Consider the following 26773-nt stretch of genomic DNA (forward strand, 5'->3'; position numbering starts at 1 on the left):
CAATCTACCTCAACATTTCAGATGACAACCTAAGCAGGCTGCTGCCTTCATGTTCTGTTTCTGTGAGCTTCACAGACGCACCTGGCTGATCACTGTCGGTAACAGGATGCTGGGTTAAATGGAACTTGGGCCTGACCCAGCACAGGGCAATTCTTCTGACATACTCACCACCCTGGCGGCTCTTTCTTGGGATTCACATTTTCGACAAAACCACGGTCCAGTGGGAACCTGAACAATTCCATAGCACGCTGTGAGGGAAGAGGAAAATTCAAAGAGTGAAATGTGCGGGTATGTACTGTGTGTATGTTTAGCAGCTCCTATTCCAGCTGCAAATCTGGGCTGGTCCCCTCTAACACAACCCTTCCCCCCCCTTATTCAGTCTCTTAGAGGCTCGGCTGGACTTCTCAAACCTCATGCTGTATGCCTGCACTACTTGTGATGCACTGAGCCAAACACATCCAGCCAGTCATAGGAGACAGCTCAATAAACCTTCTGGTTTTTTGTGGCCTGCCCACACCACAAAACAGGAGGTTTTCAAGCAATTGGCAGGCCACAACTTGAGCTAGTGGCTCCATTCAGCTTGGTGGGTTCCTAAGTTGTGCAGGCCTACCAGGCTGCAAATCTGCCAACTCTCCCTGCTTTGGAAGGAGCACTCTGCAAAGCTAAGTTCCATAGAGTACGTAGTTGCCTGCCTTTCCCTTTGTTGTGAGTAGTGTTTCCAAAAAGTTATTGTCAATTAAGGCAAATTGAGAGCAGACCTGAGCTTGCTAGATCAAAGCAGTGTTCCCTTCCCCTCAAAAAAGAACCATATAAATTCTACCCCTCAGCGAGTCCACGGTTTGTTGACAACCTTCATCTTAAAAAGGCAGCTCAGCTCTAAGGTCCTACAACCAGACTTTAGTTTTGAGCTCTATAGCTGTAGCAAGGTAGGGTTAGCAGTACACTGCCCCATTGGGAGCACCGATTTGCCTGCCTAGGTTTTAAGACCTTCCATCTGAAGAATAAAATCTGCTTCTTTTAGGAACGTTTCTGTCAGTCAAGTGATCCTGTAGGGGGAAACTCTTTGAACCTGGCACAGTGCTTAAAAAGGTAAGAGGTAACTTAAAGAAAAGTATTCATTTGAAGAAGGTGCTCATGGATAAAAGTATCCGAACTTAAAAGCAGCTGCTCCCACTCAGCTTTAATTTACTGAACTTAACCATTGAGAAACAATTTTGACAACAGGTTTTAGAACACAGTTTCCCAAGCTTGGGTCTCTCCAAGTTTTCTGGACTACAACTCCCATCATCCCTAGCTAGCAAGGTCAGTGGTCAGGGATGATGGGAACTGTAGTCCCAAAACAGCTGGAGACCCAAGTTTGAGAAACTCTGTTTTAGAAGTATTTTTTGGAAGGAATTTGCTAGTTATCTCCTTGAAGCCCTACCTGGAAATACGACGACCCTTGACCAGGTGGGGAGGGCTGTAGCTTAGGGGTAGATCATTTGTTCAAGCAATGGCATCTCCAGGTAGGGCTAAATTGGAGGTGCCAAGGATTTGCTTAGAAATGTGGAAGAATACTTCAGTCTCCAATTCTGTGCACCCTTTCCTGATTTTGGCGAGGCTTACTCTGAGGAGGCAGGCATAGGGTGGCACAATGAATGTGTTACACTGCCTCGAGACTTGGGACCAAGCAGGGCTGGGTCCTACAACACCTATCATCCCTCGCCACGGGCCACATCTGTAGGGTGCTTCCAGATTATTACTGCTTTCATGCAGGATTCAATAACAGGCCAGCAAATTCTGATTGCACAGATTCCTGCATTGCAGGGGAGCTGGACCAGAGGATCCTTTGCGGTCCCTCTCAAACCTACAATTCTATAAATCAGAGTTGCTTGCGAAATCTCACATAACAAACCTGCTTCCCCAAGAGAGCAGAGTTTTCGACTGACAGGGGAAATGCGTTGGAAAGTGTGGGCTAATGCTTGCTCCAACCTTCCCGCAAACACATCGCAATGAATGCTCAATAATAGTCAATGTCATCTAATCTCCCTGCAGAAAAATCAGGATGTGTGCTCAATAGAGAGGTAGCCCAAAACTTCTGGAGGGCACCAGTTTGGGGAAGGCTGCTACATACATGTACCTGGAGGTTTGTGTGTAATTCCAACTGCATTTTTTTAAAAAAGATATTTATTAAAGTTTTTAAAATATAACAATGAAAATGAAAAATAAAAAGAAACAAAATACAAAATACAACATAAAAACAGTTTAAAAACAAATAATTTTCCATAACATATCTTCCTTACACTTATTTCCCCAGACCTCCTCATACCTCCCTTCTTTGTATTCCACTTCAATTTGTTAGTTCAGCAAATCCTTACCATTAAGCTTTTACCCATTTGTAAACCTTTTTTTTCCTATCTCCTAAAGCATTACAGCTGGAAACCCCTTAGTTTCTATCCAACATCCTTCTAGCATTCATTAATTTTACAATATTTCTGTAAATAGTCTTTAAATTTCTTCCAGTCTTCTTTCACCATCTCTTCTCCCTGGTCTCGGATTCTGCCAGTCATTTCTGCTGTAATTCCCACTGCATAGACATGCCTAGGATTACACTGTACAGACAAGCCAAAGGACATCATTCCTACCAATAAACATGGGTTGCAAACTCTCTATAAACACGAGCATTCAGGCACGCTTTCAAGGCAGTTTGCCATGAGATCTTACAAAACTAAAAGCATAATACAGAAAATACAATCCAAATGAAAACACACAAAGCTGCTGCAGCTCATCCCTCTCACCCACCCGCCCCCAAAAAGTCAAAATGCCAGGAGAATAAAGGAACACCCTGGTCTCATTCTGAAAGTACAACGCTGTTGGCGCCAGGCAAGCCTTCCTGGGGAGGGAATTCCACAGGCAGGGCACCAACACGGAGAAGGCTCCCACCACCACCACCCTCCAACTCTTCTCACTGCTTCTTGCTCTCCAGGATGGAGGGTGGGGAGGTGTGTGTGTGTGTGTAAAAATCTCTGACTTGTGAGAAGCTGGAATACAGCCTGCTGTGCAAAGGTATGTGTTGTAGCCATTGCTCCGCCCACCATTGGCCCTTGTAAGGCTGCCTATGGTGGAATGTGGCCCCCAGGCTGAGAAAGTTTCCCCACCCTAGAGCTAGAGGTTATGAGGACTGTTTTATTGTGTTCTTTGGAACTGCTACACGGAATCCTACGGTGGGAACAGTATCTTGAGTTTGAGCAGCAAGTAGGGTTTAAAATGAAATATATAAACTCTGAATACTAGACGCTGGAAACAAAACACGAAGGGGAGAAACTTGGAGCTATGCTCCGTACCTGTGAGCTTCCCAAAATTTGGTCACAGAATCTAGATGGATTTTTTGGTGTAATTCAGCAAAAAAAAAAGCAGCGAGGAAAGGGGGCTGGGGGCTAGAGCATAAATCACTCTCTCCTTGTGATTTGCAACACTTTGGCAGACCTGGTGTTGTTGGACAGCAGCCTACAACAACCCAGGCCAGATGTAAATGTACAGGTTTCTTCCATGCCTCTATCTATGGCTCAGAACTTAACTTGAGCCAAAAGAAGGTTGTTGTGGGTTGTTATTTTTTAAAAAAAGAAAAGATGGCGCATTGAAATCAGGAGGGAAAGGCCAACTCCCCAAAAAGAGTCCAGGAGTCCAGACAAGTATGGAAAACAGAGAGCTATATATAAAAGCTCTGGCAGACGAAAAGGTCTTGGTTCCCACTTTAGCAGGAGAGGCAAGAATAATCCAGCGCCACTGAGAAATTGTATTAAAATCCCTTCCTGTTTATATTCCTTCCTGTTTCATGGAAGAGCTGAAAGGAATATGTTACGAAGGCAAGGAAGAGAACAAAGGATAGGGGCAGGAAAGAAAGCATACAAACTTATAAATGAGGGAAAATGCAATCGATAAAAGTGCATCAACATTGCAAATGAATATATCCCGTATTTTTCGCTCTATAACACGCACCCGACCATAACACGCACGTAGTTTTTAGAGGAGGAAAATCCGTAGGCATGCCACCCATAGGCATTTCCTCCATAACACGCACAGACATTTCCCCTTACTTTCTAGGAGGAAAAAAGTGAGTGTTATGGTGCAAAAAATACGGTATATTTGCATTGCTATTTTAAAACTTTGCTTATCAAAAACAAAAGGTCTTTGTAGAATTTACAGCTTTATGTAACATGAGAGGTGTTCAGGGCAGACTGGGCATCTTGGTTCCTGTTCTGAAAGCTAATCTTCAGGTGACTGGATAAATACTGAATGGCACCAGCTGCAGTTACGCAACAGGGAGAAGAAAACACTCTGTGCATGCCCAGTTGGTCTTTTCTCTATGAGTACAGCTTCAAGTCACCCAGAGATTAGCACTGACATTCAGGAGAACTATTTCATGTACGTATTAGTAGGAGAGGGAGGGAGGCAGAGATACAGAGTTTGTCCACAAGCTTGAAAGCTCCTCTTTTGGATATATTTAAGACTAAAGGTGCAATCCTATACATACTTTGCATGGGAGTAAGTCCAAATGGATTCAGATGGGCTTACTTATGAACAGACGCGTACAGAATTGCACTGTAAGTTACCACAAAAAAGGCTGCTTATTTTAAGAACATGTGATGCAGTGACTCTTTTTATTCCCCATAATAATTATAGCACTGCTGCCAGAGATTTACCCTTCCATTTCTTTTTCAGAAGAAGGGTTTGTGACTTTGGTAATTGGCATGCATACTTAGAGCACAAGAACACTTCGCTGTTTATATGAATAGTCATTCAGAGTGCAGAACCAGCAAAGCTGGCCAAGAGATATTGGTCCACGTGATCTGAAACATGTGAGAGAGTGTGTTTGTGGGTCTGTCCCTGGCTGCCCTCCCTAAATTGCGCTCTGGCTTAAATTAAGCGAGTATTCCCAGCAGTCACAATGAAGGGCTCAATGTCCTGCTGAGTGCTTTGGCCCTTCCCTGAAGCAAAGCAAAATACTGCACCCAAATTCACTCAATATAAGCACGTTTGCTTGACTCACACCATGGTTGAAGAGATTAGAATGCAATTTCTGACAATGCAGAATGATTGCACAGAATGTGCCGTAGCACATTCATTTCATCATATTGAAATAAAGCCAAATAAGTCAAATAACGTTTTGCAAGTGCCACCACTATGGATGGGGGGGGGGGTGAGGAAACTTGATTCGATCCACATTTAAAGGCAAACCTACCCAATTTGCTCTTTCTAAAACAGTATACAAACTGAAATGCAGCAAACCTTCGAAAGTCACACTTCTCCCATTTTTGCAGTACAGGTCTCCAGCCATGTAAACTGGGGTAAAATGTGCATAAAAATGCATATAATAGTGAAAGCAAGCATACAAGAATGCATTATATCTGGGGAAATTGCTTTGCAAAAATGTGTAGCTTCAGCAAAATGGCATACAAAAATGTGTATATGGGGAGAAATTTGCACCAAAATGCTGATGAATGTTCATGAGAACTTTTAAAAAATATTCATAAATTGATGTGGCAATGTGGAGAACTAAAGACTGGCATAATTAGATTCTGGAACTGGCACATTTCCTATCTTTTGCCACCTCCCTCTCTGTTTGCTGAAACTAAGAATGCTACATGGAAGCAATCCTCCAGCGACTGTACCTTTTTGGTTACTAGGGCAGAGAACTGAGCATCTCATTATTCACCTACATACACAGAACTTATGCCAGAGAACTTAAGAAGCTGGCTTCTCACTCAGGCAGAATTTCCTTTAAGATCCATGGCACTTTTTCTCCTTCCTTTGCCACAAATGCTTCAGTCCTATGAAGCATACTTAACCATGTTCCTAAAGTCCAAATCAAGAGCAAATTAATTTAACACCTTCACTTTCCTCTCCAGTTTTTCAAACTAGAGTTTGAATTACAATTTTGTCTTCTGAATTACAGAGAACTCTTTTTCAACCTGGTGGACATCTGCGTGATATCCTGCTTGCCTGTTAATCTGGGAGCAGTGAAGTGGATCCATTTTTGTCCCATTTAAGAGATAGGCACCATAAGCACTCAGCATCAAGAGACAGCTTCAAATTGGCAGTATATTAAAATGAATACAGAAGGACCCACTTATAAATGTTCTCACAATGTGCTCTGTTGTTTTATTTCTTTTAGGAAGCTCATAGGATCAAATGCATCAGTGCAGTGTTGCAAATCATGGTGCTATACCACTGCAGAAAATAAAGACTATCTATGGATGAACTTTTTTAGTATAAACTTTTTTTTTAGTGGGACGCGAGTGGCGCTGTGGGTTAAACCACAGAGCCTAGGACTTGCCAATCAGAAGGTCGGCGGATCGAATCCCTGCAACCGGATGAGCTCCCGTTGTTCGGTCCCAGCTCCTGCCAACCTAGCAGTTCGAAAGCACGTCAAAGTGCAAGTAGATAAATAGGTACTGCTCCAGCGGAAAGGTAAACAGTGTTTCCGTGTACTGCTCTGGTTCGCCAGAAGCGGCTTAGTCATGCTGGCCACATGACCCGGAAGCTGTATGCCGGCTCCCTCGGCCAATAAAGTGAGATGAGCGCTGCAACCCCAGAGTCAGCCACGACTGGACCTAATGGTCAGGGGTCCCTTTACCTTTACCTTTATGGATGAACTTTACAGCACAGTCCTATGTCTGTATGCATTGAGTGTAGTGGGCCCAAGCTTGTGAAACTCCTTCCCACCTTGAGCTTAGACAGACACCCTCCTTGCTGAAATTTAGGTGCATCGCTAAGACTTTCATCAAGCATTTTAAGGTAGTGCTTGGGTTTTATGATACATTTTAATTCTGTTATTGCCCCATGCTCTGTGGATTGGTTTTTTTATGTACACTGCTGAAATGCAAAGAATAAAGTAGTATGTACCATATTGGCCCGAATATAAGCTACACTTTCCCCCCAAATTCCGACCATGAAAAGTTAAAGTGCAGCTTATTTTCACAACCCTACAATATCACTGCTGAAACAGCTGTCCTAGGTCCGTAGTCCTGCCTTGTCTTCCAAGGCCAGAATGGAGAGCTCCCCCCTCCAGCCCAGGATGCCACCATGACATAGCTGTCAACTTACAGATTTGAAAATAAGGGACCAGCAGCCTCGAAAATAAGGGATCAGCAGCCAAAATAAGGGATTTTCCAGACACAGGTATGTTCAACTTCTGAGCCCCTCCGAGCCAAAGGCAGGAAGCCCAGCCAGCAACCAAATGAAGCCTCATCAATAAGGGACAGCAGCGGGACATGGCACTGGGATAAGGGACTGTTCCGCCAAATAAGGGACGCTTGACAGCTATGCACCATGAGGGCTGTTGGGGGTGCGGTACAACAGCGCCCATCCCAACTGCGGCTCCCAAGCCTCCCCGATGCTGTCTGAAAGAAGGGGGAAGGGGGGAAGGCTGCTGGAAAAGTGGCGTAGCTCCCCCCCTCCTGCCCGGAGAAAGCAGCCTGGGAGCTTTTTTTCCTTTCCCCCCTACATTTTAAAGGTGTGGTTTATATTCTGGTGCATCTTATATTCAGGCCAATATGGTAAATATCTTAAATAAAATATAAAATAAAGTAAGATCCACTGTGTTCAGTGGGACTTACTCCCTGGTACGTATGCCTAGGATTGTAGCCCAAGCATACGAGTTTGAAGAACACAATAAATGAAAACAATACAGTAGTGCCTTGGTTCTCAAACACCTTGGTACTCAAACAACTTGGAACCCAAACACTGCAAACCGTAGGTGTTTCGGTTTGCAAACATTTTTTGGAAGCCAAGTGTGATTGTTACGCTTCTGATTTGAGTGCCACACTGAGGTCTGTCTGTTTTTGCTATTTATTTTGCGTTTATGTTTTTGCGGCTCTTTTTTGTTTTGTTTTTGTGACTGTGTGGAAGAACCCAGTTCAGCTACTGATTGATTGATTGATTGATTGATTGTATGACTGCAGTACATTGTTTATTGCTTTCATTTTATGGATCGATGGTCTCATTAGATAGTGAAATTCATGTTAAATTGCTGTTTTAGGGGTTGTTTTTAAAAGTCTGGAACGGATTAATCCATTTTGCATTACTTTCTATGGGAAAGTGCACCTTGGTTTTGGAACGCTTTGGTTTTGGAACGGACTTCTGGAACAGATTAAGTTTGAGCCCCAAGGTACCACTGTAAATGTATTGGAGAGGAGGTAGTGTGATGGAGTAGCAATGCAGAGGACTGCCTTGCCCTGAATAATGCAACTGAGGAACAACCGCTTGCCCCTGCTCTGTGACAGACCTGACAAAAAGCTTCGCTTTTCACAAACTCAAAACAGTGCCCGTGGGTAGTTCAGTATTCCTGGACACTCCATCTTTGACTTCGGTTAAGTGACAACAATCCTGTCTGCAAATCATCATACCCTCCCATGTTTCACAAATGGAAACAGGGACATACTTGTAATTCCCCTTGCTCATAACAAGGATCACTGCTCAAGGTTCTGCCACCACCACCATCATTACAAATCGCTGAAGGCCAGTCTGCTCTGCGCGCTGTTTCCGTTTATTCTGCCACAGCCTGTCCTGTGCTGGTTTTAAGAGGAGGGATATATGTTCTTTTAAAGACATACTAGAACAGGAAAAAGGGAACATGTGCTCCCTTTGCTCGTTGATCTCGTCAGCCGCAGGCAGCATGGCGAATGGTAAGGGATGATGGGAAATGTAGTCCAACAACATTTGCAGGGCCATAGGTTGCCTGCCCCGGGTTAGAATGTTGGACCAGGACTTCAAAGACTTGTGCTCAAATCCCTTAGTAATGAAGCTCCCTGGGTGACCTTGGGCCAGTCATCATCTCTCAGCCTGACCTGCCTCACAGAGGTGTTGCGAGGATAAAACAGGGTGGAAAGGACCGTGTGAATCGCCTTGAGCTCCTTGGAGGAAAGGTGAGGATGAAATCTATCTACCTGGATGGATGGATGGATGGATGGATGGATGGATGGATGCAGGAATGGGCAGAGGGCAAATTCAGGTCTGCTGAGAGATCCCTACATGATTTGCAATAGGATCAGCAAGGATTTCTGGGTCTAATCATTTAACAATACAGTAGCAGCAACAATAATGCTTTTTAAAAAAATCTAAATTAGGCTACTGAAATGAAGAAAGGTTAGCAGAAAGCTAGGAGCAGATTTATGTGTAAAAGCTCAGTCCTGGTACTTTAAAAAAAACCCTCCTGGACTGAACAGGTTCTTTGGGTACGCTGCCTCTTACTTCTAATGGTATGTCATTCTGTCTACCCCGAATCTCTATTTTCCGCCTGATTCTGGTTGGTAAGCCTCAGGACTGAGAAATAAAATATACCCTTCAAGTTTGAAGCCTGGCAGCTCCCGCCTTTAAATGTTCATGCATATTCATTAACATGACTGTGTACTAAGGGCAAGATGTATACAGCACTGTTGATATACTACTCCCAGATATTTAAGCTGTCAAAACCCCAGGGCGATAGCTGAGCATTGATGGACGATGTCTCAGAGTTTGGCATCTCATGTGAACAACATTGCAGCAAGGCATCCCAAAAGGCAAAGCACGGGGCTGCAATTTACCTGGAATAAAAACCAGAAAGCTGTGTCTGGCCCTGATAAATGGGGATATTTAGGCTACAACCATGGACACAAATACCTGGAGTAAGTTCATTGAAAACAATGAGACTTGCCTAGGTGCAAACATATCCCATCCATCCTTCAAAGAGCCTTCCCAGTTTCTCCTCCTAAGCGATGTGACTGGGGTCACCAGAATGCGGCAGCTAGAGTGGTGACTGGGAGCGGCTGCCGAGACCATATAACACCGGTCTTGAAAGACCTACATTGGCTCCCAGTACGTTTCCGAGCACAATTCAAAGTGTTGGTGCTGACCTTTAAAGCCCTAAACAGCCGCGGTCCAGTATATCTGAAGGAGCGTCTCCTCCCCCATCGTTCTGCCCGGACACTGAGGTCCAGCTCCGAGGGCCTTCTGGCGGTTCCCTCACTGTGGGAGGCCAAGTTACAGGAAACAAGGCAGAGGGCCATCTCGGTAGTGGCGCCTGCCCTGTGGAACGCCCGCCCTCCCATCAGATGTCAAAGCGATAAACATCTACCTGACATTCAGAAGACATCTGAAGGCAGCCCTGTTCAGGGAAGTTTTTAATATGTGACATTTTAGTGTACAGTGGTGCCTCGCAAGACGAAAATAATCCGTTCCGTGAGTCTCTTCGTCTAGCGGTTTTTTCGACTTGCGAAGCAACCCTATTAGCGGCTTAGCGGCTATTAAAGGCTTAGCGGCTAAGCGGCTAAAAGTCTATTAGCGGCTTAGCGGCTTAGAAAAAGGGGGGAGCGGGGAAAAATCGGAACACTCACGAGACGTTTTCGTCTTGCGAAGCAAGCCCATAGGGAAATTCGTCTTGCGAAGCAGGTCAAAAACAGAAAACCCTTTTGTGTAGCGGGTTTTCCATCTTGCGAGGCATTCGTCTTGCAGGGCACCACTGTATCTTTCATCTTTGTTGGAAGCCGCCCAGAGTGGCTGGGGAAACCCAGCCAGATGGGCGGGGTACAAATAATAAATTATTATTATTATTATTATTATAGACTGAACTTCAACATGCGTGGTTTGGAAAAGTGGATAGGGAGAAATTTCTCCCTCTTTGGGGGACATCCAATGAAAATTTAGGACAGACAAAATAAAGAACTTCATCACACAACACACAGTTAAACTATGGAGTTCGCTCCCACCAGAAGTCATGACGGCCACTAACATGGAAGGCTTCAAAAGAAGATTAGACAAATTCACAGAGGAGAAGGCCATCAATGGCTTATAGCTTCCCTACGAGGATAAACATCTGGTTGTCCACTGTGAGAACAGAATGTTGGACTAGATGGGCTTTGGCTGAAGCCAGCACTGCTCATCTAATTATTATCCAAATAATTGGTACCTGGGTCTCCCTGGTCCTTGTCCAACGCTCTAACCATGACATCACATATTTGGAGCATATGAGAAATATGTTAGCCCTGAAAGCCTGATCCATCGGTTTCATTAGCAGATTTATCAACTAAAGCTTTACCTGATTAATCTATAGGGACCATTTTTTTTCACCTACAGACTCTTATTGGTTATGGCATGTTTTCTATAATAGGAAGAGGAAAAAGGACGTACTAAAGAAAGCTTTTCTAACAATGAATATTAGCTTTTGTAGACTTAATTGTAAGTTACCTTACACTTCAATCAGTATGTCAGAAACTTAACAAGACACCTATACTGAGTGCTTGGCAAAATACAAATGTATTGAAATTTCTTTCCTCCATTCACTGGCTAAAAGGCAGATGATTAATAAGCCAAAAATTCTTTTATCAGCTAACAAGTCATGCCCACCCATTCATTGTAGACAAAGCACTTATTTCTTCGGCAAATATTTTGAGGGGTGGGGGAGGGAGGAGCTGGTTTCTGACCTTAAACAACCTTCCTTTACAATCCAAAGGAAATATCTCATCAAGGTTCTCCCTGCTGGAAGTCCCGCTCAGCCTCACGCTCCAGCTTTTGCAATCTTAGCAGGCAATGCCCAGATTATCAAGGCTGTTTTCTCAGTGCTAAGGACTAGTGGCTTCTCAGGTGAAAAAAGTACCGGATTCTTCACACAGCACCCAAATCCTGCACTTACGAAACAAGCACAGTTCCAACTGAGTCATACACAACAAATGTGGCCGACTGCCCATTTTAAAGGACTAATATGAGATTGTAGGGGGCACTAATAGGTTTGGTGCCGGCTTCTGTCAAAAAGCCAATTGTCTAATTTGCCCATAATGGCTTAAATGCTGTTTATACGGGTAAGGAAGGAAGGAAGATTTCCAGATACATGGAATTTCCGGTCTCATAACAGGAAACCACGAATCTTGCCCAGAAAATAGGGACACGTGTACATGTCTAATTTGACAATTTAATCAGGGGCTTTCATAAAAGATGCCACAAATAAAAGAGGTAGGCAGGGGCAGCAAAATGGCAACAGTGAGGAACATACTTTCAGTGAGGCCTTATACTCTCTCCATTCCGGCTCAATATTGTCCACACTGGCAGGCTGCAACTCTCTGGAGCTAAGATGGGAATTTTCCCCAGGCTGATCTGGAGAGGCCAAGGGAGCCAAGGCATGCAGAGCTGGTGCTCTACGGCCGCTGAGCTACCGCCCTTCCTGCTTGCTTGTGACAAATGAGGAAAGGAATACGGTTTGAAACCTGACATCAGCCCATGCATTTGCTTATCGAGCATAATCACGGCACATAGTTTCTTAGTGCCAGCAGGCAGATGTGCTTGCTTTTCCCATGACCCGCTGTGTTCGCATGACTTTCCACTTGGCTTAATCTTTGCCTGTTCTCAGCTTCACATCCCTTAGCCTCCTGTTCCCATGTCCTGTTTACTGTCTGTACCTGTTTGCTATCTTTTATGCAGGAAGATTCCCCTGTGTATTTAAGGTTCTGCTTTTCGATCTATGTTTAATTTTTGTAAAGGTCAAGTGTTTGTTTCTTATGTATAATTCTTATGTATATATGCTCGCACGTTTCTGTTTGGCAACAACCTGTATTGGGCTGCCTGATTAATAAATTTTAAATTTATGCATGAAACGGAACACCAGTTTATCAGGGAATGAGGGTAATGTAACAATAAAAGGGGGGGGGGAGAGAGAGAGCCTGACTTGCTTGTGAAGTGCAGCTGTGTTTCTTATTATGCACTTTCAGTCCTTTCTTGTGACTTTTTACATCAGAAATGAAATGTGTCAATCAAAACGGGCTAAACGTATTCATTATTGAAATGCACATTTGGGTGATGTGACAAATGAATATTTGCATGCTGCCCTCTCCAAGAATCATGTTTTTCAGCCTGGAATTTTATACACATTTACCTGGGAGCAAGTTACAGTAAACTCAAATAAGATTTTCTTCCAAGTAGATGTGCATAAGATTACATTGAAAGACTCTGAAATTATTAGGTTGTGAAGAATGTTAGTCCTGCTATGAGTAGACCCATGGAAAATAATGAATGTGACTAACTTGGGCCTTTTAATTTCAATGGGTCTGCTCTGAATAAGTCTTAGCTCCGGATAAAACTAAATATATAAAAAATTATGCCAAAGGCATGCACAATATCATGTGTGACATGCTATGGGGAGAGGAAAGTACAAGAGTGGTGTTCTCCTTTCTTTAACATTTAGTTGTCACACATACCCTCAAACATTTCTCCGATGAAAATAGCAATGTCCTTAATAATAATAATATTATACCCCACACATCCAACTGGGTTGCCCCAGCCACTCTGGGCGGCTTCCAGCATATATTAAAACATAATAAGTAATTAAACATTAAAAGCTTCCCTATACAGGGCTGCCTTCAGGTGTCTTCTAAAGGTTGTATAGTTACTAATCTATTTGGCTCGGGGGGGGTGTCACATAACTCCATACCCTCCAACATTTCTGATATAAATAGGGACATCCTAAGGAAAAGCAGGGCATTCTGGGATCAAATCAGAAACTGGGACGGCTTCTGTAAATCCAGGACTGTCCCTGGAAAATAGGGACACTTGGAGGGTCTGGTCACATACTTTGTGGACAGCCTCAGTCAGTGAATCACATTCCCAAAATCCACTTGTGGCTGGCAAATTTACCCTATCCCAGCCTCCAGCCCATGGAAGAGGGCGCTAACAGAGTTGGCAAAGTAGGCCATGGAGCCTTATACTGTCGCTGCTGGAAAAGAGGCACATTATTATTTATGTAGTTGAGAGTATTTATAACCTGCCTGTTAACTGAAGCCTTTGAGGCACCTAACACTACATTAGAAACACCATAAAATAGACTAGAGTTATAGAGCAAAGGCATACATATTTCTGTTCTCCTTTAGTTCTCAGGTGCTCTGGCTGCCACGCTCAACCTCCTGGCCTGGAAGATGCTGCTAAATTAGCCAGACATTAAGTCCCTCACAAGCCACGCCTTCCTCACTGGGCTGCTGCAACTGTCTCTTATAGCCTTCAAGTTCTACCCCAGTTCTGGTTTAACAAACCCCTGACTTCTTTCCCATCTTTGTCCTGTCTCAGTGTGGATAGTATCATTATACAGTTTAGTCAGTAGGTGGAGTCGAGTGTTTCAGACAGCTGCTCTGTTTTTCTTCCACAAACACAACAAAGTTGTTGTTCGGCTTCTTGACTGCTGTGTCCTCTGTGCTTTCCATGACACTACGGACCACTTTACACAATACAGTGGTACCTCGGGTTACAGACGCTTCAGGTTACAGACGCTTCGGGTTACAGACGCCGCTAACCCAGAAATAGTACCTCGGGTTAAGAACTTTGCTTCAGGATGAGAACAGAAATTGTGCTCCGGCAGCGCGGCAGCAGCAGGAGGCCCCATTAGCTAAAGTGGTGCTTCAGGTTAAGTACAGTTTCAGGTTAAGAAAGGACCTCCGGAACGAATTAAGTACTTAACCCGAGGTACCACTGTACTAGGAAAACATTTCATATGCTACCAAATACATAGAAACATGAAAATTTTGGGAGATGGGTCAGTCCAGAGAGATTATGGAAGGCTAAGCGAAGGTCAAAGGCCCATTATCCCCAGATTCAAACTTATATTGCACTAAAAACAGTGTTGCGTATGAGCATTTGTGGTGGTTGCTGTCTTATATAACTCATAAGATCTATAATGCTACCCTTTATTAAAAAATGAGGGGATTTGTGCTCCATATATGGATTAAATTGTTTCCCCAACGGTAGCTCAGTGCAGCACACCAAAGAGATGGCCTGAGCTATGGGTGCTCCTGAGGCCCAACCTAGACATAATACAAGCGACTAGTTTGGTGTAGTGGTTAGAGTGTTAGACTAGGACTTGGGAGATCTGGGTTCGAGTCCACACACAACCACAAAGTTCATTGGGTGATCTTTGGCCAATCACCACCATCTCACAGCCTAACCAACCTCACAAGGCTGTTGTGGAGATGAAGTGGGGAAACCCCGAGCTCCTTGGGGGAAAGGTAAGATATAAATGCAATTAATAGCATTGATAATATAAACAAACAAACGACATTTGCTGTTTAAATGTCTCACATCTAAGCCTATATATATAAAAAAGCCACCCCCATTTCAAATTTTAATGGGACAGACCTATGAATAAACAAGTGTGACTATCCCCATCAGATCTACTCTGGTCTTGAGGAATAATCGTCTGGTACACAGAGGGAAACACAAAGAGGTCACACATATGAGGGCTGGCTCCAGGTTTAAGGGAAGCCCCGGGGAAATTGGGCTGTAGTGGGCACCCCTGTCAGTGCGCCCTGGTGGGTTTAACCTGGTGCTCTGGATAGCTGGGTCAAGCCTTCATTTTAATCTCCAATGATACCCCAGAGCAGAGAAAATGTACGGTATGTGGTGGCTAGACTTGGAGTGCTAGGCTAGAAAAAAATAGTTGTGTCCCGGGACAGGCATTGTCAGTGGGTCCTGCCAGAGTCCTGCTGGAGCCCCAGCAGCTGCCCAAGGACACAGAGGTAAACACACACTTGACATCTGAAGTCACTCTCACCGCTGCAAACAGGCTTTTCCTTTCCCTGATGTTCACCAACTCTGCGAACTGAGATGACCTAATGAACAATTAGAGCGGAGGCTTGACAAGCAAAGAAAAAATAAAAAAGGAAATGCTTGTTGAACCTTTTGATGTGAGGAAGCAAATTCTTGAAGTGCCTTAACCCTGTTCCTTCCCCTACATGCAAAATCCCCCAAAACTGTTCGCATAAGGCAGAGCATCTATCTTCCAGCCTTACTAGGAAATCCCCTAAACGCTCCAAGAAAGGAATATTGTGTGCTGTCTTAATTGTTCACTGTAACAGCATCATGGGGAGTTTATCATAGCAAAAGCAGACAAACCATTCCACAGCTGTCCAGAAGTTATTATGATATCTGAAAGGTACACCTTGCTTTTCCCATGAGCTATATCCTCGTCCATGTCTAGTGCAAGACGGTTGGTGTAATTTCTTGATGATTTTTTGAAAGCTGTGATATCATCGTAGTAGTAGCAATTGGTAATTATAGAGTTAAATATTGTCTCCAGTTATTATGGGTTGGAGGAGCAAAGACTCCACCCTTTAGCTTGTTCTTGTGTTTACATTAATTTTCCTTTGTACAGTAGTTGTGTATTAGCCCAGGCTTCCTCAAACTCGGCCCTCCAGATGTTCTGAGACTACAATCCCCATCATCCCTGACCACTGGTCCTGCTAGCTAGGGATGATGGGAGTTGTAAGCCAAAAACATCTGGAGGGCAGAGTTTGAGGAAGCCTATATTAGCCTCAATAATAAACAGCTTCTTGTTCTGGTCATACAAAGTAAGCAAGCCTGCCTTGTATGAAACAAAAATGTAACAACTATTAATATTTTATAAAACTTGCTTCATATTCAATGACCAAACTGTGAACTTTATGGTCAGGTGAAGCTCTGAGTTCTAGTCCCCAAAGTTTAATCATTGTACTACACATTGTCTTTTTCTTTCTCCTCCTCCTAAAATCTATTTCTATTTTTATTTACCTTATGAGAGTAACTAAGGGCATTTTTTAGCCATACAATTTGGCTAGATGAAATAGTTCTGGAGACCAAAAGCAGGCCACAGACCATTAACTGGCTATTCCTAAACCAGGCAATGTATTTCCTATTGCCTAGCAAAGCATTCCTGTCAGTGAGTAGGATTCTGCCCCACCTTACTCCCTTCCTATGGAGAGGGAGTGGACAGGGATTATTATTATTATTATTATTATTATTATTATTATTATTATTTATTAATATGCTGCCCAACTGATTGGGTTGCCTCAGCCATTCTGGGCAGCTTCCGACAAATTATAAACCACAATAAAACATCAAACATTAAAAAACTTCCCTATAAATACATCCCTTCCGATGTCTTCTAAAAGTCAGGTTGTTGTTTATTTCCTTTTCATGCATTCAAGACAATGCATCTCTGACTCCCTGTGCACAACAGCATAATGCTTACATCGGCATCCATCCCTTGACCAGACCAGAATATACACAGAACGTATTTACAGATTGCAGCCTAGTTGCTTTTTTGGTCTAGGATTTAGCAAACAGTTGTATCAACCGTTAAGTCTTCCTGAAAGGGTCCTTGCTGAAAGAGCTGCTGTCACAGATTTCTCAGGAAAAGAAAGACAAAGGGCAAGGTACCTAGCCTTTGGGGAAACTGGGCTCAGGTGCTGTGCCCTTCCCAACAACTTTCGAGGTAGGAACACAGGAAGCTGCCTAATAGCAAATCAGACCATTGGTCCATCAAGCTCAATGCTATCTACCTTGATTGGTAGCTGTTCTCCAGCATCTCTGGTAGGAATCCATCCCAGTCTTAGAGATGCCTGGGACTGAACTGGTCCACTCAAAGCATTTGGTCCACTCAGCTTTGTATTTAACCATTTGCTTGGTAGCCATGGGTGATCAGGAAATCCAACCAGGCGAATGAATGAAATTCCATGAAGGCAGAGAAGGAAAGGGTCAATCCTTCCCTCCTCTGTCAGCCACCATGGCAGAAGGCAGGGGTTAGATTGTTTGCTCTAGTAGCCCCCCCTTTGTAGACTTTGATGGAGGGGGCTTCCTTCCTCTGTAACCAGCATGGAAATGCAGGTTACTAGCGGCCAACTGAATTTTGTTGCAGGCTACTAACTTTGTGGGCTTATTTACATGGCAGGCTCTATCCCTGAGCTACAATCCTTTCCTGATTTGGCTAACTTTTTTTGCAACCCTTCACCAGTTTCCCTTTTGCAAGTGCCTTTCCTCACTTTCTTATGTGCATGAATTGTTTTTAATGGGCAGGTGATTTGAGAGGCAGCATCAAAACTAGTGAACGAATGGGATTTCATTTTAAGGCTAAATGTCAAACGGAGTCCCAAAAGCTATCTTCAAAACCAAGACTCAGCTTGGAAACATGTTAAATTGCTGCATAGAATTTAAATGCTTAGGCGGGATTAAGAAATAAAAAATAAAATATTAATTATATATTAATTAATTACCTAGATAGATAGATAGATAGATGATAGATAGATAAACAAAACATAATTATTTCCTACTTTTCTGTCATTCAAAGCCACTAGAAATAAAACCAGCTATTTAAAATTTATATAAAAGCAAAACAGACTGGGTGACATCTGGTGTTATTAATATGGTGCCTAAGTTACTTAAGTTCATTGATTTCAATGGGTCTGCTCCGAATTAGCACCACTCATTGGAACAGGATAAAACATGAAACACGCCAAGCTCAGTATATCATGGTAAAGAAGCTCAACTTTCATCAAAGCTCAAAATCCTGTCTATAAACACATGGCTTTTGATGTGCGAAGACAGCGCTTGTGAGCATGGACAGAGTGCCTTTCCTCCACACTACAGAATAACCACAGGCGGCAGCTTTCATGCATCTCGGATTAGGGATCAGAGACAGGGGACCTGTGGGGTAAGCCTAAGTGCTGTATCTTAGCGGTAGAGCATCCAAAGGTTCCAGGTTCAGTTCCTGGCATCTTTCCAGTACAGGCGGCAAAGACTAGCTGCCCATACATACAGTGTTGACAGTACAATGTTGACAACACTTTCTAGGTGGACCAATGGCTTGACTCGGTATAAGGGAGCCTGTGATGTTCCCACAACGGTTGGTCGTTCTTTTACTTTCATTTATTTTAGTAAGCAAAGCCCTGTTGGAAAAGATAACGCCAGGCTCAGCACCAGCCCTAGATCTGTGGGGCTGGGTGCAGCTGAGGTGATTCCTCCTTGCCCTTCTGTTTCCAGTGTTAATGATCTACTAAGAGACAGAATAGTAGCCCAGAGGCACACAAACCGCACACACTGTTTTCCTTGCTCAAATGTGTTCTTTTGCAGAGAAGGGATGTCCCCCAAATTCTGCTCCATCTCTCTCTGGTATACATCACCCCCCCTTCCCTAGCTTACCTTGAAACTGCAGGCTAGAGCACCCCTTCTACACACACACACAACCCACACAGAAAAAAAAAGTGACAGCAGGGTGGCTAATAATAGCACCCCTGCTAATCCGGAAGGAAGCTGAGGGAGACCGTCAGAGGTCACAGCCATACGATTCTTCTGAAGCTACGTCAAATAATATAATAATACAAATACAAACATGAACATGAACACAACAAGCCGCCCACCCCCGTATAACCTTTCTGTCTCTGCTGCTGTTTTAGATCTCCCTCTTTCTCTCTCTCTCACACACACATCCCTTTATAGGCCGGTGCAATTAAAAACGCATAAATAAAAAAACAAAACAAAGCGATAAACATACACACACACATCAGTGAGAGGAGGGGAAGCCTAAGATCTGCCCCCCCCCTTCCCGGCACTAGCAGAATTAAAAGAAACCTGCCCTCCCAGCGATACAGACACAGCTCCGACACCCCCCTTTCTTCCTAAGGTTGCGCTTCTGCATCCCCCTCCCCAAGAAGGCCCTGTCAAGAATACCGTTATACAGAACAATAGAAATCACACTACTTACTATGAATAACAACGACGCACACTTAAAATCCTCCCACCCGTTTTTCTTTTCTTTTTTGCAACTCCATGCCTAAACCTCTTTTATTATTATTATCATTATCGTTGTTATTATTTGCTCAAAGCTTTGCAAAGGCTTGAGATGAATGGAGGGGAAATTACACCACATCTCTCTCTCTCTCTGTTGACTCCATCGCCAGAGCTATAGATATATACGCGCACATAGATTTATATAGATATATGCATCTAGTCTGGCAAAGAGTTAAGATGCAAAGTGGGGCTTGGCTGGGGAGGGAGGGAGGGAAGGAAAGAGAGGCGTAGGGAGGGACGGAGGGATGGAAAAGGTGTCAATACGGAGGGATTGGTGGGGGGGGGTCTTACCTTGATGCACCGCCACGTTACAGCCATGCCCATCACAGTACACCAGGGGGTTTTCAGCCCAGCCCCGCTCATCGGAACAAACGCAGCAGCCACCCACCATCTCCTTCATTCTTCCATAAGTTTCTTCTGAGCTGGTTTCCTCCTACTACCCTACTGTTTGTTGTCGTTGGGGGTGATGGTGATGTTGTTGTTTCCAAACACGCAGTCACTCCTCGTCCTTTTCTTCCTTCTTTTATAATCTCCGGGTTTGTTTCTCTCCCTCCTCTCTCCCCCCCACCCCACCTTCCCTCCCCAGCTCTCTCTCTCTCTCTCCGATTCGCCTTTCAGAGACAACAATCTTGCTAGGACGGCGGAGGGAAAAAAAGAAGGGGACTCCGGAGCCTCCCCGCAGGACAAAAATGCCACATTGTTATTTGCAAACCGGAGATCGGCGGCATTGCTTGAGCTGAAGCAGACGCGGTTGCTAGTCATACACACAAACACACACACTCACACACACGCATGCACACAAGCTAGACTCACGCACACACGCACAAAACGTCGCCTTGGCGGCACACAGCCCACAACCCAGCAATCATGGCTCCACGCGCTTGCAAAGTCTTAGGTTCAGGAACAGCTGCCTCACTTGGGAGGGAGGTATTTTTCTGCTTCCTTCCTCCCCACCCCCGCCAGCAGCTCCCTTTTGCAATTATTGAAGTGTTCGGGGTCCCCCACCCACCCCCGCCACCGCCGCCTTTTCTTCCTTTCCTTTCTCTTCATCCAGGGGAACGGATCTGGCATCTGAAGTGCACGAGCAACATTTCCACCCTCCCTTCTTTTCCCCCCTTTTCCTTTTTTTTTTTTTTTTGGTCGTTGTTCAATATGGAGCGATCAAGCAAGCAAAGGACCAAAAGGGAAAAAAGGAGGAATATCTCCCACCACCCCCTTAAATCCTATTATCTGTAACGTTGCCTTCTTTTGACAGATAAGGGTTCCGCCAGCGCCACCCTTCGGCCAGTGAGGAGAAGTGGACCCCCCCCCCCAACAACAAGAGGAGCGTGTGGATTTTGAAACCTATCGCTATATATACTGAAACTTGTCCTCTAGACATCCTTTTATTAGTGTGCGTTCACTGATGATTCAAGCTCATTCTGATATTGGGGCGGTTATACATAAGCCAGCTTTCAGGATTGTTTGTGCCCGCAAAAGTTGAGAGGTAGACATACAAATGCTTTGTTTCCCAGCTGCGCCTATCCTTACTGAAATTCTGCAACTTTTTAATACTGCAAATGTTCTTCCGGTTTATAGGTTTTGTTATGCTATAGCGCAAATGCCAGGCGGCAATAATGCAATAATTTTGGAGACACGTTGCAGTACAGCTAATGAAATGGAATGTGTGGACTGCCCAGTATAAACTAATGCACTATTGCCATGTCAGTGACATGTCGCAGAATACACTCACCCCCCAAAAAAACCACGAAAAAACACAGTCAAGAGAGACCCTAAGAGGTATAAAAAGTTACAGGATTTCAGGAGGAGGTGGCGGGTCGTGAGCTGATTTGAAACACAACTGTATTTTCCACCTGAAACTTCTGCAGGCACTAAAGCAGCACTGAATACAGGATCACGAGCACAACTCATCCTGAAAGCACAATAAAAAGGACACCTGGAGATTCCGTAAATCTATTTTATGCTCTTCAAAGCAGAGTTGGAGGTAGCCTTGCTGACTCATTCGGAAAAAGGAAAAACCCCAAAGCAAGTTTGGTAACGCCTTTAGGTCCAACCAACCAAACGGTCACAATGGAAAACCTAATAATTTTCTTACAGCACTGTAACTTTGGGTTTATGTTTGAAAGGGACCTGATCGCGCTCCTCAGATACCAGAAGTGCTGACTGAAGAGGGCAAGGCCTTGTTCTCAGAGAGCAAGAGTTAGATCTCCAAGGCTTAAGGGACAGGAGGGTAGATTTCAGAAGAACAACAGGAGAAACTTGCTATTCAAGCAAAAATGCCAGCAAGCAGAGATCAGCGTGGCCTGAGCTGGATATGAATGCCCTCATAGCTTTGTTCTGGCCTTGAAGAACTGGTCTCCCTCTATCTTTTCCCTCCACTCAATTGCCTTTGTGTTTCTTGTCTTTTAAGTTCATAAGACTGATGGCAGGGCCTTTCTCTCTGTCTCTCTCTTTCCCCCTCCCTATTCTTGATCCATGTTGGAGACAATACTTGTCCAAAAAGCAAAGTAAAAATGCAGTAAATAAAATAAATGGCAAATAGTGTCTGAACGGTAAGTACAGGTTGACACACTGGAACCACTTACCTAGGCTATGAACAGATTAGCAGCTTAAAATACAGCAGGGTTGTTCCCCCAACCTACGGCACTTCAAGTCACGTTTGCACATTGCTGTATGCGCCAGAGAGGGGCAAAGAATGTCTTCACTTGAAGCGCATCACCTGTTTCGTTTCTCCATGCCTAAAACTCTCCCAGCACCTATTCATTAACCTGCACATGAGCTGCCCCCCACTGTCTGAAATGTACACGCTTAGCTTTACTGCGAAATGAATTTGGCTTAAGTATTTATTTTAGATTATTAGTAATTTTTTGTGTATTTCTAATACTGCCTTTGCCCCCCAAGTTGGGATTCAAGGGATACAACACTTAAAACCTTGTAAAGTACAAAATAATAAAAACAAAAACAATAATTAAAATGCAGCAGAACACATTCGAAACCAACAGTTTGCTCTGACCGCAGCCCAGCGATCAGTATTGTCTGCGCTTTAATTTTCAAAAGCCTGTCTGAAAAGGAAGGTCTTGGATTTCCAGTACAGTGGTGCCTCGCAAGACGAAATTAATCAGTTCCGCGAGTCTCTTCGTCTTGCGGTTTTTTCGTCTTGTGAAGCACGGCTATTAGCGGCTTAGCGGCTATTAGCGGCTTAGTGGCTTAGCGGCTATTAACGGCTTAGCGGCTTAGGGGCTTTAAGAAAAAGGAAACAAACTCGCAAGAACTCGCAAGACGTTTCGTCTTGCGAAGCAAGCCCATAGGGAAATTCGTCTTGCGGAACGACTCAAAAAGCGGAAAACTCTTTCGTCTTGCGCCTTTTTCGTCTTGCGAGGCATTCATCTTGCGAGGTACCACTGTAGAGGGTTAACAAAGAGGGAACCTACCTGACCTCTCTTGGGGGCCGATTCCACAACATGGGAGCAGCCACAGAAAAGATTCTCTCCTGTCACCACCAATTGTGCTTCTGGTGTCGATGGGGCCAAGAGGATCTTAGCACCTGGGCAATACATCAGGTAGCCTGGGCCCAAACCAGTTACGGCTTTATAGGTCATAAGCTATTGAAGCTCATTTGAGGGAAAACACAGCAAACAGCAGCCTTTCTCAAGAAGCTACAGAATAGCTCTGCATCGTGGGTAATGCTATGCGTACACAGATTCAAAAGCCAGCAGTGGGAGCACACTGGAGCCAAAGTAAACAGTAATGTGCACACAGCCTTAATTATACCGAGTGTAGGCCCACAATGAAATTAATGGGCCTTAGTTAGTCATGTCTATTAATTTCAGTGCGTTTATTAGGAGTATGACTAACCTTGGATACCACCCAGTGATTCTCTCTTTGGGGACAGGCCCAAGCAATTCTCGTGCTTGTGGTTCAAAATGCAAATGGCGCGCCTCTAGCTCTGAAGAATGAACCTGGGGGCAGAATCTACCACAAAGCTCCCTTGAGCAAACGCCATCACTGAAGCAAAGAGGACCAACGCAGGGGAACAACCCTTAACACTTTGAGACCTGCCAAGAGAGACCAATGGCCCTTCCAATCCATCACCTTGTTTCTGACACTGGCCAATCAGATACCTGGGGTGGGGTAGGTATACTGCCTCTGAAACTCCATTCAACTACTTGCATGGCTGTTGCCAAATGATAGATTCAACCTCTATTTGTCTAATGGCCTTGGAAATACATCTAAATGCATGGCCATAACCACCTTGTGGGGCAGAAAATTCCATAAATTAACTCCACCAGTCAGTGGGTGCCTCGGTGTCAGGGCTGGTGGTGTTTACCACTCTGCTGACTTAATGTAAAGGTAGAGCTTTTGACTTACATGCAGAAGATATTACATTGTGGGGATGGGAATGTCTCTTACATTTGGACAGCTGTTGTCAATTGGAGCAGGCCAGAAGCCTTTTTGGCTCAAGGGACCCCATTATCTCAAAGCTGCAGCACCAGTACAAAGAAGGAAAATGAAAGCTGATATATGGTCAGCTGTTCCTGAGACTTATGCATCATAACCAGCAGCCCAGTCCATTTGTATTTACAATTCAGGACACATTCCTGCGTTGGCATTGCAGGGGGTGGGACTAGATCCCTTGGGGTCCCTTCCAACTCTACAATTCTATGATTCTATACATCCACACTATACATTGATAGTGCTATGATACCGCTTTAAACAGCCATAGCTATCCCCCCAAATAATTATGGGAACTGTAGTTTGTTAAGGGTGCTATCAGTTGTGAGGAGATCCTTATTCCCTTCACTGAGTTGCAGCTCCCACTGTTCCCTGTGAAGGGGGACTGACCGTTAAACCCTTCTGAGGGAGACACTGCGAGTCCCTCCACTACATACCTGAACTAAAATAATAACAGACTTGCTAGGGGTTGTAATATTTCTTTTCTTATCGATCTGGGGGGAGGGGGAATGGTTATCTTTCGTGTATGTCTCAAGGTGGCTAGTAAAATCATACTACTTCAACAAAACAGCAGTTAAGCAACTGAAACTGAAGAAATTAAAAATGCGAGCCAGTGTAATTAAAAGGGAGGACTAGATATCACTTTTAAAAAAAATTTAAAAAGCTATCAAGTAGCCCAAGAGAACAGGCGGGCTTTGCAAGGCACCTAAAAGATACAGGAGAACATGTCTAAGAAGTGTGATCCATAATTCAGGCCTCGTCAGTGAAAAGGCCCTGTTTGGTTGTCACCTACCTAACTCCTGAAAAGTGAGTGCACCTGTCAAACAGCCTTTTAAAAGATTCAGTTGACAGGGAAGTTCATGTGGGAGAACTTGTGGAAGTACCACATTTCTCTTTTCCCCTCCCTCCCTCCCTCTGGCTGAGTTAACAACCTGTCAAGCAGATGGAAGAAACCAACCACCCAACGGGAAGGATGTCAGCAACTAATTCTAGTTGCTCGGCCAGTGCTATTTTTCTAGAAAAAGTGGTGCTGGAACTCACCATGTTCTCTTATAATGGCAGTCGCACCCAGATGAGTTCCAACGAGTTCCATCTGGGTGTGGGGGGAAGCCCTGGGCTTGGACCCTAGTTCAGAGTCAATTAACTGTTTACATTTGAATTGACTGGTTCAATTAAAATACATTTGCATGTGACTAGTTCTGAATAAAAAGTGTTACTTGATTTGGGGGGGGGGGTGTTGATGTGTGCATGTGTCACAGTAGACACTGCCTTAACGAGGATTTCCCTCCGCTGTGACCAAGAAAAGGAAATGCCTTCTCAAAATTGAGAGTCCCATTTTCAGGTGTACTTTGATGAAAATCAATGTGCAAAAATTATTTACTTCCCCGTTAATTTGGAACACCTTTTTGATCAACCAAAAAGTTGCTTGTTAGGGGAACCTACAGGCTTCCAGATGTTCTTTAGCATGGCCAATGGTCAAGAATGTTGTAGGGGAGATGTAGTTCAACATCTGGAGGGCCACAGGTTCCTCTTCCCTGCTACAAAACTGGAAGATCCCTGCTGTAGAGGCTGGTACTATTGGCAGAGGTGACTTGGCCAAGCCAAAAGGGCGCCGCAGAGAGCTCTGCAACAATGACAAACAGCAGAAAGCATGCAGCGCGGGGGTGTGTGCCAAATTTTGACATCACTGCCGAAATTTTAAAGCCCAAGGTACATCACTGGCTATTGCTGAGTTTTAGGGCTGACATTTGATGTGACATTTGATCCTCATGTCTCAGTTCCCCACATCACCAACACTCTTCATCAGTGTTTCCCAAGCTTCTGATAGTTCAAGTTCATATTCTCACCCCCCAAAAAAAATTAAAATCGAAAGATGACAGGGGTGGGGAACCCACACTGTTCCTTGTTTATGGAAGGGTTCCAAATTTGTAGCACTGCTTAGGCTGCCCCTGCTTACTTGAGAGTTAACCCCATTGAATTCAACAGGACTTACTTCTTAATAGTCATGGCTAGGGTTATGCTGTAAATATGGGAATAAGGAGCAGGAGGCTAGCAGATCTCTCTGTGTGTGGACAGATTCCCTCAAAAAGCATTTACAGTGGTACCTCAGGTTACATATGCTTCAGGTTACATACGCTTCAGGTTACATACGCTTCAGGTTACAGACTCCGCTAACCCAGAAATAGTGCTTCAGGTTAAGAACTTTGCTTCAGGATGAGAACAGAAATCGGGGTCCGGCGGCGTGGCGGCAGCTGCAGGCCCCATTAGCTAAAGTGGTGCTTCAGGTTAAGAACAGTTTCAGTTTAAGTACGGACCTCCAGAACAAATTAAGTACTTAACCTGAGGTACCATTGAACACTGATGTGAAAGTTCTGTCGGCAGCATTACGTTCACAATAGACCAATTCACACACACACACGCACACACATCATTCGGTATCACAGTCATCAAGGGATCAATGTGAGCCAGGCCAACATTGCGGTGGAAACTGCGGAATGTGGACTCCAAAGCCCTACTGTTTCGTTCCTATTGTGCGGCAATATCAATGAGACCCATTCCTACTCTTTCGGTAAGCTTCTGCCATGCGACAGTAGCATCCTCCTTAGGTGAGCCGCAAAGGCTGTCTGCGGCACAGACAACCAGCCTCCCCACCCCTTTACCCCACAACCCTGTCGTCTTAAGGCTCCTTCTGTGCTCTCACATCACAGAGAACCCTTCTCCAACGGCCCAA

General features: G+C 44.3%; 1 protein-coding gene and 1 long non-coding RNA gene across 7 annotated transcripts in view; one reads left to right on the plus strand and one right to left on the minus strand.

Annotated features, from left to right (window-relative positions):
* Positions 1–20601, minus strand: part of MLLT6 (MLLT6, PHD finger containing) — a 109535-nt gene extending 88934 nt beyond the window's left edge. For 4 of the 6 annotated variants that reach the window (XM_082197179.1, XM_082197181.1, XM_082197183.1 and 1 more), the window contains exons 1-2: positions 19882–20600; positions 169–248 (exon numbers count right to left, since the gene is read on the minus strand). In XM_082197179.1, coding sequence (XP_082053305.1) covers positions 169–248; positions 19882–19990 — 189 coding nt within the window. In that variant the 5' untranslated portion in view covers positions 19991–20600. Of the gene's footprint in view, positions 1–168; positions 249–19881 lie in introns of all 6 variants that reach the window. The other 2 variants (XM_082197182.1, XM_082197180.1) reach the window with 1 other exon arrangement.
* Positions 175–21531, plus strand: LOC309517877. Its single transcript, XR_014213319.1, has 3 exons — positions 175–288; positions 1022–1089; positions 20846–21531. It is a non-coding gene; the product is annotated as an uncharacterized lncRNA (long non-coding RNA).
* Positions 21532–26773: the final 5242 nt, after the last annotated feature.

Source organism: Podarcis vaucheri, assembly GCF_965113315.1.
Source record: "Podarcis vaucheri genome assembly, chromosome: 13".
Taxonomy (NCBI): domain Eukaryota; kingdom Metazoa; phylum Chordata; class Lepidosauria; order Squamata; family Lacertidae; genus Podarcis; species Podarcis vaucheri.